General features: G+C 58.0%; 2 protein-coding genes across 5 annotated transcripts; both read right to left on the reverse strand.

Annotated features, from left to right (window-relative positions):
• Nucleotides 1-147: 147 nt before the first annotated feature.
• LOC111945667 (flavin-containing monooxygenase 5-like) lies at nt 148-5,732 on the reverse strand. Its single transcript, XM_086842300.1, has 9 exons — nt 5,037-5,732; nt 3,730-3,918; nt 3,487-3,649; nt 2,695-2,837; nt 2,266-2,465; nt 1,830-2,176; nt 1,363-1,435; nt 898-1,280; nt 148-439 (listed from the first exon to the last, which is right to left on the reverse strand). Exons 1-8 carry the CDS (start codon nt 5,169-5,171, stop codon nt 923-925), a joined length of 1,608 nt encoding a protein of 535 aa, XP_086698426.1. The 5' UTR covers nt 5,172-5,732; the 3' UTR covers nt 148-439; nt 898-922.
• Nucleotides 5,733-5,816: 84 nt separating this feature from the next.
• Nucleotides 5,817-10,907, reverse strand: LOC111932673 (flavin-containing monooxygenase 5-like). Of its 4 annotated transcripts, none has more exons than XM_086842302.1 (9): nt 10,817-10,907; nt 9,364-9,568; nt 8,968-9,156; nt 8,725-8,887; nt 8,344-8,486; nt 7,831-8,030; nt 7,184-7,530; nt 6,789-6,861; nt 5,817-6,560 (listed from the first exon to the last, which is right to left on the reverse strand). In XM_086842302.1, the coding sequence occupies exons 2-9, from the start codon at nt 9,493-9,495 to the stop codon at nt 6,215-6,217; spliced, it is 1,593 nt and encodes a 530-aa protein (XP_086698428.1). In that variant the 5' UTR covers nt 9,496-9,568; nt 10,817-10,907; the 3' UTR covers nt 5,817-6,214. The 4 variants fall into 4 exon arrangements, with proteins under 4 accessions (XP_086698428.1, XP_086698430.1, XP_086698429.1 ...); XM_086842304.1 differs by having other exon boundaries at nt 9,364-9,565; nt 10,817-10,899; XM_086842303.1 differs by lacking the exon at nt 10,817-10,907 and adding an exon at nt 9,933-10,250 and having other exon boundaries at nt 9,364-9,565.
• Between the last annotated feature and the right edge of the window lie 969 nt (nt 10,908-11,876).

Genomic DNA, 11,876 nt, shown 5'->3' on the forward strand with positions numbered 1-11,876 from the left:
GGGAGCTGTTCCCGGAGCAGAGTCGGTGGTGCCACAGCGGGATGTACCCAGACAACAACAGAGCAGGCTGCGCCCGCAAGGAACCATCCATCCCCTCCGTGCTCCGGCACAGCTAGCGAAAGACAGCAGACACAAGCCTGTGAGAAATGAGTTTTACTTTTAAAAGTTTAATAAGGGATAAAAGGGACGGTGAACAGTGTTGGGTGCTTGGCCAACTGCCAGAAGCACGCTAGTTTTGAAATAATTTTCTTACCTACTTTATCATTGCAATGGTCACATGCACATTTATGAAGATTATACATATTCATGAGTTTACAAGTTCCGGGAATTCTTTTGCTTGGTTTGACCTTTCACCTCTCTTAAAATTTCGTGCCATCATATTGCAGGTGAAATCCACGTATTCTATTTCCTCACAAGAAATTCTGTGGTTTGACAGTTCCTGGTAACCGAAGAGTTAGTAAATTCCTCCTTGCATTCCTTCTTTTGATGTTTATTTACCTGGGTTTTTTTCAATGTTATCATACAGATAAGATACTCTATATGTACATTAAATCAACCTTAGCTAGTTCACAACGTTGAGTTATTCTCACCATTGTCAGTTACACAAATAAAGGCATTTAGCTACTTCTTCAAAAGTTAACATTACAATGCACAACACGTAGTCTCTATTTTACTATTTTGCGAAAGCCTAAACTATAATATACATTTATCTACACCTGGCCAGGGCATTGGCCACTAAAACTAACCAATTACACCATATTAAAGCAGTTAATTACAAGCTATACTATACCAAAATCATTACGATCAATAACAACTTGCAAAAACCAATACATAACAACAAAACCCAACAGATACACAGTTATTTATAACAATCCCAAAGGAAAAAGAGAAGATTACCAGCAGGATGGGCTGTCTCCTGCCCTTAAGGAGAGAGTGAGACGTAGATGAGGGTGGCTGCGATCATGCCGATGCTGAAGAGCACCGTGAGGATGTGGGGCACGGCGCTGGAGCAGGCAGGGTGGCCGCTGCCCCGGGGCTGCAGGGCCCTGACCACGCGCTGCTGCTGGGTGAGGATGGCCTCCCTGGCCCCCGGCCACGCGCCCGGGCCCCGCAGCCGGTACTGGTACGGCGTGCAGGGCCCGAAGGCCACCTCCATGGCCAGCTTGGGGTCTGTGAGGAACAGGGTGAGCAGGTTGGGCTTGACTCCCAGCTGGCAGGCGAGCTCATCCATGTAAGGGATGTAATCCACCTGGATGGTGTGGCGCTGGCTCTTCACGTACCTGTGGGCAGGGAGGGCAAGTTGGTTTGATGCGGGGGCACCGGGGGTAAGGGTGGCAGGGCGGTGCTGTGCAGGGGCCTTACCGCTCAGCCATTCTCTGCTTGGTTTGTGTGATTTCAGCCAGCATGTCGGTGGGTGGCGGCAGGCCCTGCAGCCCTGGACAAAAGGAGGCTGGAGCTGGAGGGTGGGCTGTGCTTCTGCCATAGTCTGGATGGCTCTGCAGCCCAGCCTAGCCTCTGTTTGCATGTGGGGCTTTCTTGGGACATGCCACCACGTCAGGAGCAAAGTGGGAGACATGGGCAAAGAAAGTAACAGCAGGAAAGGGAGGATATGGTTGCAGGCAACAGGACCAGTTGGTGGCCCCCACAGGAAAAGAACAGGGCAAAAGTTGTAGAAAATTGCAGAGCAGGGTTTTGGCCTCATGAAGAAGCAAAAGGAGGATAAAAAGATGAGTGTGGAGGGGCAGCATATGAGGGGATGCCACCAGCAACGACTCAGTCTTGGCATGGCTGGGGGAGCCCAGCTGCATCCCTAAACTGGCCTGACTTACCTTTGAAGACACGGGTGGCCCAGCGACACTGGAGCTCGGAGATGGGCATGATGGCACCCAGGGGCTGGACAAAGCCAATGAAAGCCAGTGTTGGCTTCTCCAGGTCAGGGGGGAACATGAATTTGTAGAGGGGAATCTGGTTCTCCACCACCTTGAAGCCCTCAAGGAATGGGAAGGAGAAGCTGTATCCCGTGGCAAAAACTATGGCATCGACGTCTTCCCTGGTGCCATCCTCAAAGATGGCAGATGTCTCCGTGAACTCCTGGATGTTCGGCTTCACCCGCACCCGGCCCGAAATGATGCGGTTGGGCAGGTCATCGTTGATGGTCAGGTGCTGGTGAAGGACCCTGGAAGGCACAGACAGACCTCGTTCAGGCCCTGGCAGGGAGATGGGCATTGCTGGAGCAGGTACCTGGGGTGCTGCTGGGGCGCTCACCGGTGCTTGGGCTTTAGGCCATAGAGAGTGTGGTCAAAGCGGGCGTTCAGCTTCCGCTCCAGGAAGAAACTGATGATACTCAGGGGCAGCAGGTTCTGGAGGAGCTGCATGAAGCGGCTGATGTAGCAGAAATCAAAGGGGTACCCGCTCTCCGCTACTCGGTGCAGCACCCAGGACCCGTGCCTGGTGCTGAGGAAAACCTGGAGGGAAGGTGAGAGGTGGTGGCACGGCAGCATCCTCAGACTGGGCTGGGCCCCTGCTGTGCTCCAGGGACAGGGAAAACAGCACAGCTGCTGGGACCACAATAGCCACCCCCACAGAGAGGGGACAGGGTGCTTGTGGCTGGGTGCTGGAGGGAGGGGAGCCCACAGCCCATGGGGAGCACCCATGTCCTCTGGGGTCCCATCCCTGTGAGCTCTCCCAGCACACCTGCTTGGCTGCGTGGCTCAGCTCCACTGCAATATCGATGCCTGAATTCCCAACGCCAACCACGACCACCTGTTTTTCCATGAAGGGCTGAGGGCTCTTGTAGTCCCGGCTGTGCAGATAGCAGCCCTCAAACTTTTCCAGCCCTGGGAGAGAGAGGGAAGCCATGCTGGGCTGGGATGTGGAGGAGAAGGGTGGCTGCCTCCTGTTCAGACTGGTGGTGTATTTTGGGAACAAGCTAGGACCAGTGTTAACAACAGGAGTTATGCAGCCCTGGGGTAGTGCCCAGAGAGGTGGTGGCATCACCAGCATGGAAGATTCTCAGCGTAGCCCTGAGCATCCTGCTCTGGCTTTGGGACTAGTATGGCTTGGAGCAGGGCTTGAACTGGAGAATTTATTGCCTCCATCCCAAAATTCTGCTGCAGGTCCTGTCTGGTGCCATGCATTGCCAGTAGAGGAACAACCACAGGGTCTGTGTCACCTCACCAGACCCTGGTGACAGTGTGCTCCAGCCTGTTCCCAGCAGGAGAGGGTCTCCACAGCTGAAAGCTCTCCAGGCATTTTCCCCTGGCTCCCAGAGGCAGGACCACCTCACCAGCCTTGGTGAGGAGCTGGAGAGCCCAGCAGGTGCGTGGCCAGCAACATGAGAAGGAGCCTGTCTCAGGTGGGAGAGGCACGCTGGCAGCGGTGACATCTTTGGGTGCTTTGGACACTCATGCCGTCCCACCTGGTGTGTTAAACTGCAAAGGCACTTAGGGATGTCAGGGAGCAGGGGAGCAGCTCACAGGGCAGTACCTGGGAAGGAACCGAGCGGGAGATGTGCGTCGGTGTGGTGCCCACTGCACACCAGCACGGCGTCAAAGACGGCCTCCTCCTGCTTCCCCTGGCTCTCCGTCACCACCTCCCACTGGCCGCTGCTGGCGAAGTCGGGACGCTTGGACACGCGGCACACGCTGGTCTGGGCGCGGGGGCAGCGGTGTCAGGCACCCCGTGCCCCCCGTTCCCGCTGCCACCCGCCCCTCGGGCCCCAGCTCTCACCCTGAAGCGGATGTGGCGGAGCAGGTCAAAGTGCTGGGCGTACATGCGGAAGTACTCCATGATCTTGGAGTTGTGCATGTAGTTGGGGAAGTCCTCGGGGATGGGGAAGTCACTGAAGCACATCATCTCCTTGGAGGTGTTGATGATGACGGAGCGGTAGATGCTGGCACGGCCGTCCTCGGGGCGCTCCTGTGGGAGCGGGGCACAGCTCAGCGCTGGCCGGGGAATGGTGGGCTGCCTCCCTGCCCTGCCTGGCACCTCCACTATGGGTGCAGGATTAAGCCATAGGTTGTTGTAGCACCCAGCGCTCTCCTGTGGTTCAGACTCCCCACCCCATAAAACAGGGATATAGCTCTGGACTGGCAGGAGCCAGGCAGCGGTGACAGTGGGTCATGGTGGTCTCGTGCCTCAGTTTCCCCACTTCCACTCCTTGCCCCTGTGAGGTAGTGTGTTCACAAAGCTCCTGTGGCTGCCACATCAGGTATTGCTGGTTGTGGAGCCAGCTCCAGTGCTGGCTGCTGCGTGGTTGCTCCTGCTTACCAGGCCTGTGCCTCGGCAGCTGGATGCTGCTGCTCTGGTTGTGCTCCACCAAGCCTGTCCTTGACCCATCACAGGTAGAACTAGCAGACTGTGACAGATCCACCCCAGACCCCACTCTGGCATGGTGCCACCTGTGTTCCCCCAGGGCTCTCCCACACGTATCAAGGCATGGTGGGAACACTGGTCAACTTGTTCCTGGGTCCATGGGATAAAATTCAGCAGCCTCGGTAGGTGGGGGCAGAGAAGAGCTCCAGGATTGCTCCAAGGCAGGGAGAGCCAAGGCACAGAGAAGGCAACACGTGGTGTTTCTGTGTGGGAGAGTGGCACAGGGGCAAGAAGAGGCACAACCATGATTCTAGGAAAGGGCTGGGCAGTACAGGCAAAGGGACAGACAGTGGGGTGGGATAGGTAGGAAGGAGCTGGGAGCAAAATGGCAAAGCAAAAAAAGCAAAATGGCAGGGGAAGGTGTGGATGAGGGGGAAGGGAGGGATGGGAAAGGGGAAGTCTGAGCTGGGTGAGCAAGCCATGGAGTCAGGTCCTTGGGGAGGCTTCACTCTGCTTCTGGTGGGCAGGACTGGGTCCTATGTGCCTGGTGCACCAGCTGGCACGACGTTACCAAATCAGTTTTACTTTCCTGTGGTTTTCCTTGGGAACCTGCCTGCTGCACGCACTCAAAGCAGGGGAGCAGTGCCTTGTTCCCTGCCAAGGACCAATCCCAAGCCCATCCATGCTGCTGCCAAGGAGCAGGCTGGCTGCACAGGGCTTACCTCAAAGCGCCACAGCCCCCCGATGTCCTTGCTCCTCTCAAAGCAGGTGGGCTCCAGCCCCTCCTCCAGACAGCATTTCAGGGCGCACAGGCCAGAGGCACCGGCACCGATGATGGCTACTCTCCGGGCAGCCATGTCCCACAGGGTGCTGGTGGCAGGGGTGCTGGAGAAGCTGTGGCTGGGAGTTGCAGAGCCGGGTGTGTCTCTGAAGTGAGGCTGCCCGGTGCTGCTCAGTTTGGGGATGATTGTCCCTGTGCTTCAAGTGGGCGGTCAAGGCGTCACAAGATGTGTTTCTTCCTGACATGATCTACAGGTTTCCCTCACCACCCTGCCACACCTCCTGCTTTCACCTGACCTCTGCAAGAGGCACATCAGCTTCATAAAGTAAGCATTTAATGATGCCGACATTGCCCCGGGACTTCCTGGGCAGGGCAGAGATGTGGTTGTGCTTCAGATTTTGGCAGGTTGTGGGATGGAAAACAAGCCTAGGAGATGGCGGAGGACTGGCATGACCAGCCCAGGCATGTGATGGACAGGAGCCCCATCCTTTACCCAGTCTGGGTCCCTAGCTGCCTTCCAGAGTGGCTGTGTGCAGGTGACCAGAGTGGCAAGGAGCCCTGCCACTGTGACCCAAACCTTGAGAGAGGTTGTCTTGCTGTGGAATGTGTGTGCATGTCAGCCCATGGTGTAGTGGGCCAGTGCTACAGGGCCAATCTCAAACCCGCGAGCATCCCTCCAGCACACAGAGGGTCATGATGGTCTCAGTAACAGGACAGACACTTGGTTGTTTAATGCATTTATCCACTTAGAAAGTGTGCTGTGCCTTTGCTGCTTAGCTCTGCTGCGTGTGGCAAAATTGGAACAGCTGGGTTACAGAGGACAGAAAAGCCTGGAGCACTGGCTGAGGGGGGCTGGAATTTAGCCTGCAGTGAGCAGGTTTCCTCCTCTATCCATGACAGCACTCCCGAAGGGGAGGTGCAAAGCAGGAGCCCAAGCATTATTTTGGCAGCTGGGAAGGTTCTGTGCATCCCTAGCTCATGGTGTGGTCACAGCTGGGCCATGCCAGGCGGGAGGAAGGTTTCTGCCACCATGGGGGTGCACAGACAGCCAAGGGGCAGCAGTGACCAGCCAGCCCCACAGCACATTGCAAAGCCTCCCTTCCTGCCCTTGCAGGGCATCTACAAGTAAGCAAAAACAGCCGCCAAGATGGCCACAGCCCCAACCAGCTTGAAGATGAGGGGCATGGTAGGGGCTGAGGTGCTCTCTTCCACGTGCCGTGTCTGCAGGGGCTTGAGGATGCGTTGCTGCTGGGTGAGGATGGCCTCCCTGGCCCCCGGCCACGCGCCCGGGCCCCGCAGCCGGTACTGGTACGGCGTGCAGGGTCCGAAGGCCACCTCCATGGCCAGCTTGGGGTCTGTGAGGAACAGGGTGAGCAGGTTGGGCTTGACTCCCAGCTGGCAGGCGAGCTCATCCATGTAAGGGACGTAATCCACCTGGATGGTGTGGCGCTGGCTCTTCACGTACCTGTGGGCAGGGAGGGAGGGCAAGTAGGTGCTGGAAGCAGAGCTGGCAGATGCCCTGCACGCCAGGAAGGTGGTATTGGACAGACCAGATTGGGGGTGGTGCAGCCAACCACATCCCTGCCCTCTGCTGGCACACAAAAATGTGCCAGGATGCATGCATGGGACAGGATTGATGCCCATAAGCAGCTGTGCCAAAGGCAGCCCCTCGGTGGTCCCGCAGGGATCTTACCGCTTTGCCATCACTTCTTTCTTCTGCTCAATGTCAGCCTCCATGTCGTGCTGCGGGGGCAGCTCGTTCAGCCCTGAGGAGGATGAGACACAGCGGCCACTGTGGTGCTGCCCTTGCCTGGGTGCTGTGTCTCTGCCAGCACCACTGTGGTGTGTGGTCTAGCACCAGAGGTATGTCGGAGTGCCTCAGGATGGGAAGGAGCAGCCCGTGGAGCTCAGGGTATGCGTGTCCCTGTGCCTCTCAGAGAAGAGGCCATCTCACCGTGACAGCCGCAAGGCAGCTGTGCCATCACCATGGCCAGGATGGCACAACCAGCTGCTGCCTGCTCGACGTGGCTGGGCACCATCTGCCCTCACTCCAGGGCCGCATCCACAGGGCAAGTTTTCCTGACTTACCTTTGAAGACACGGGTGGCCCAGCGACACTGGAGCTCGGAGATGGGCATGATGGCACCCAGGGGCTGGACGAAACCAATGAAAGCCAGCGTCGGCTTCTCCAGGTCAGGGGGGAACATGAATTTGTAGAGGGGAATCTGGTTCTCCACCACCTTGAAGCCCTCGAGGAACGGGAAGGAGAAGCTGTATCCTGTGGCAAAAACTACGGCATCGACGTCTTCCCTGGTGCCATCCTCAAAGATGGCAGATGTCTCCGTGAACTCCTGGATGTTCGGCTTCACCCGCACCCGGCCCGAAATGATGCGGTTGGGCAGGTCATCGTTGACTGTAGGGTGCTGGTGAAGGACCCTGGAAGGTGCAAGGAGCCATCAGGGCAAGGGAAAGGGAAAGTGTTTCTACTCCATGTCCTGCTCCAGCTGCTGCTCCCTGCTCTGGGAATGCTCATCCCCAGGGATGCTCAGCAGCTGCTCCTGCACTACTGTCTCCAAGAGTCCTTGGAAGGGGCAGTGGTGGCTCTCTCAAGCAGTGCCTGGGCACAACAAATCTGATAACCCAATCCAAGCACAGGGAGCATGGAACAGGACAGCTGGGCAGGACACAGAGGGAGGCAGACAATCCCTTCTGGGCAGGGGCAGTGTTTGTTGATACCTGTGCTTTGGCTTCAGGCCGTAACGTGAGTGGTCAAACCTGGCATTCAGCTTGCTCTCCATGTAGTCACATGCCACAGATAAGCTGAACAGCCCCTGCAGGAATGTCTTGATGCGGGTGGTTAAGATGGTGTCGATGGGGTAGCCCTGATCTCCAACGCGGTTGAGGATCCACGCACCCCGGCGGGTGCTGAGGAAGACCTGGACAAGGAAGAAGGATCACTTCCTGAAGGCAGTGTTGTTCCTGGGAGTGCTGCCCTGTGGAGGACATGCCCTTGCCCTGGGATCTCTGCTTTTTGCTGCCCAAGCTGCCCAGAGAGCAGAGGGAGCTGGTGACTGGCACCTCAGAGGGGAGTGGGACCAAGTCTCAATTGCCTGGCATCTGGGATTGGCAGGAGCCAGCACTGCCAAACACAGCGAATGCTGGCACAGAGCAGCAACTGTGCAAGTGCCTTGGTCCTGGTGTCCCTGCAGAGCTGACAGTGTCCCACAGGGGCAGTCCTGCCCTGCTTACCTGCTGGGCGGTTTGGCTGATCTCCACAGCCAGGTCTGACCCTGAATTCCCGATCCCGATGACAACAACCCTTTTGTTTGTGAAAGCCTGAGCATCCTTGTAGTCTCGGCTGTGGAGGTAGCGGCCCTTGAACTTCTCAATTCCTGTGAGCAGGGAGGAGGGATGCTTGGCTTCCTGGTGCCAGGTTGGAGGATCACCCCCCTAAAGACTGGAGACGCTCCCTTGCCCCACCAAACCACTCCTGGGAAGCACAGGAGCACTCCTGGAGTCAAAGCAAGGCAGGGAAATGCTGGGGCCAGGAGGGGAAGCAGCAGGGAGAATAGGGACTGGCATGGACGAGCTTTCCAGAGTGTCCCCCCATGGCAGTGTAGAGGGCAGTACCTGGGAAGGAACCGAGCGGGAGATGTGCGTCGGTGTGGTGCCCACTGCACACCAGCACGGCGTCAAAGACGGCCGCCTCCTGCTTCCCCTGGCTCTCCGTCACCACCTCCCACTGGCCGCTGCTGGCGAAGTCGGGACGCTTGGACACGCGGCACACGCTGGTCTGGGCGCGGGGGCAGCGGTGTCAGGCACCCCGTGCCCCCCGTTCCCGCTGCCACCCGCCCCTCGGGCCCCAGCTCTCACCCTGAAGCGGATGTGGCGGAGCAGGTCAAAGTGCTGGGCGTACATGCGGAAATACTCCATGATCTTGGAGTTGTGCATGTAGTTGGGGAAGTCCTCGGGGATGGGGAAGTCGCTGAAGCACATCATCTCCTTGGAGGTGTTGATGATGACGGAGCGGTAGATGCTGGCACGGCCGTCCTCGGGGCGCTCCTGTGGGAGCGGGGCACAGCTCAGCGCTGGCCGGGGAATGGTGGGGAAGGATGGCTGGGGCTGATGAGATGCTCCTTTCCATGGAGCCCCTTCCTTCAGTCTCACCCACAGGATCCCACTGTGGTCGGTTGCCACCCCAGCAGCCACCGCTGACCCTGAGGGTCACCGTGCTGACCCCAAGCAGGACACGTGGCCGGCAGGGTTTACCTCAAACCTCCAGAGGCCTCCGATGTCGCCGGTCCTCTCGAAGCAGACGGGCTCCAGCCCCTCTTGCAGGCAAGCTTTGATGGCGCACAGCCCGCTGCTGCCCCCGCCGATGATGGCCACCTTCTTTGCCATGCTGTCCTCCACCACCGGCTCTCTCTGCCTGAGAACAGCTTCGGACGGCGAGGCTTGCAAGACTTGCACCCTGCTGTACCAAAGAGGTCCCAAACAAGACAGGCAGCCCTTCAGAAGTTTGTCTGGGGTTGCAGAGCCACTGCTGTCCCCCGTCAGGTGTGGGTCTGATCAGTGCTGGGTTTTGCACTGCAGTGGTGTTGCCTCTGGATGTCTTGAGGAGAAACCCTACCGAGTACCAGGGAGCGTCAAAACCTCCCAGCCCATGCCAAGTCCAGGCCGTGGAGGTGCCCTGGAGTGCTGTGCCGTGCTGTGGGGACCCACGGCTCCCTCCCGGGTGGCTGACAGCCCCTCTCTGCCTGCCCTTCGCCCTCTCCCTTCCCCGGGGAGATTCCTGCTGTGCTGTCCCGGTGCCTGCTGTGGGCACAGCTTTCACCGACCTGCGGCCGCGGGATGAGCAGCCCAGGGAGGGCTGGCGGCTGGCACGGAGCCGTGCGAGGGTCTCTGCCGGGGTGTCCCCACCCGTGAGGCCGGCCCGCAGCCTGGCTTTATGGTGCGCAGCGTCCGGAGCGGAGCCTCCCCCTCCGTCACTCCTCCCAGGGGCGCGGGGGAAGGAACCACATCCCGGCTGGCTCCGGCCGCCTGCACGGCTGTTCCGGCAGCGGTGTCGCCACAGCCTGGGCCGGCCGCCTTAAGGAGCCATCCCAGGCGCTGCTCAGGACACGCAGCCGATCCTCGTGGTTGCGTGCTTGGTAAACAAACGCTGCCCTAGACTTTCACCCTAGGATTATCATCAGGATCAGCCCAAGCCCGGTTATTCTGGTACCCGGGGTGACACACGGCTCTGGCCGCTCCAGTGACAGCCGGCACTGTATCACCCACATTCCATGTGCCCCTGGGCTGGGCATATCGGCGCTCTATCGTGGCTCTGTAGCCACGGCTTACTCCTGGGCTAGCAGAGTCCTTGGGACCAGTGGAACTCCGGTGCGAGGAGCACCAGGCTCTTGGGGTACCCCTGGTGGGAGGGTGGTGGCACCAGTCAGGAAAAGGTTGTCCCTCACAGCAGTCAGATCCAAACCTGCTGCTGGCTCCTGGTACATGCACAGCCAGGCAGCCCCTGAGCCCTACAGGGGAAATCTTCTCTTTTATATCCAGAGAACTCTGCTGTAGAGCTAAAACCCTTACTGTATGTTTACAGTAAGATTAATAAATCTATTTCTGTCCCTTGCTGTTGGCAAGGGCTGGTCTCTGCCTGGGGCAGAGGTGCTGAGCTGCCAATCCACACTCTATGCTTGCCTGTCAAAAAGCATCAAAAACATCTTACCAAGCAAGGGATCAGCAGAGGAACGGAGAGGTGACAGCACTGGCAGTGCTACTCCTCCTGCCCCGCTGTCAGCTGGCTTCTGGCTCTTTTGCAAGCTCTGCACAGACTGCCCAAGGGGCAACAGGTACAAGGGACCTCTCTGAGCTCTGCACTGCTCTGCTGTGCTATGAAACCTCTGTGCAGGTTGACTCTGAATTTGTCCTTCTCCCTACCTGCTGCATAAGCCCTGGACTTTACCCTTCTGTAGCTGGTGTCATAGTACAGACAAACTCTGCTGTCAGGCACCAGGGTCATGGTGGGCCATATTTTGGTCCAGATTGGTGTTTGATTAGTTGATACCTGTGGACATTCACAGTTCCCCATTCCTGGCAAGCACCCAGGATGTAGAGTGTGTGCAGCAGTGTCTGCTGTACAGTCCCTGCTCTGGGCTTCCACAGTGGGCAGAAATGCCGTGGGACAGGTGGAGCAGAAAGCTCCTCTCTCCTATCAGTGGGTTGCACCCATGCTTGGAGGCAGTGACAAGTGACAAGCACAGAAGGAGAGCAAAGGTCACTCTGGTGGAGCTGCACAGAAGCACAGAAGAGGTGAGAGGGTGGCCAGGCAGCCTGTGACCCAGCAGGGCTGTGCAGTGGTGATGGTGGGGGCTACCAGGACCTCATGGAGTGTTATGCAAGTGAGTCAAGAGCAACCTTTTGCCACAAGGGTGTAGGAGCCACAGATGCACACAGGGTTGCTGCTGTACGCTCCATGATGTAGAGAGGAAGACCCCAACAGCTCCAAGAACAGACTCTGAGTGCAGACAGAAAGCATACTGTTCTGGAAAAGGTAGAGCAAAGATGTTTTGGCACAGCACAACAAGCCCTGCCCACCCCAAATTTGCCCACCCAGAGTGTGCCACCTGCCTGTGCTCCCACAGCCACCACAGGGCTGGTGTCTGCCTTGGGGCAGGAGGGCTGGCCAGAGTGTCCTGGTGCTGCTGTGCAAATGCTGAACTGGCCCAGCTGGCTGCCAGGCATGCAGTGCAACCCAGGGGATTATTTTTTGGTCACTGCAGCACCAA

This window comes from Cyanistes caeruleus, chromosome 9 (assembly GCF_971803275.1).
Source record: "Cyanistes caeruleus chromosome 9, bCyaCae1.hap1.1, whole genome shotgun sequence".
NCBI classification, from domain to species: domain Eukaryota; kingdom Metazoa; phylum Chordata; class Aves; order Passeriformes; family Paridae; genus Cyanistes; species Cyanistes caeruleus.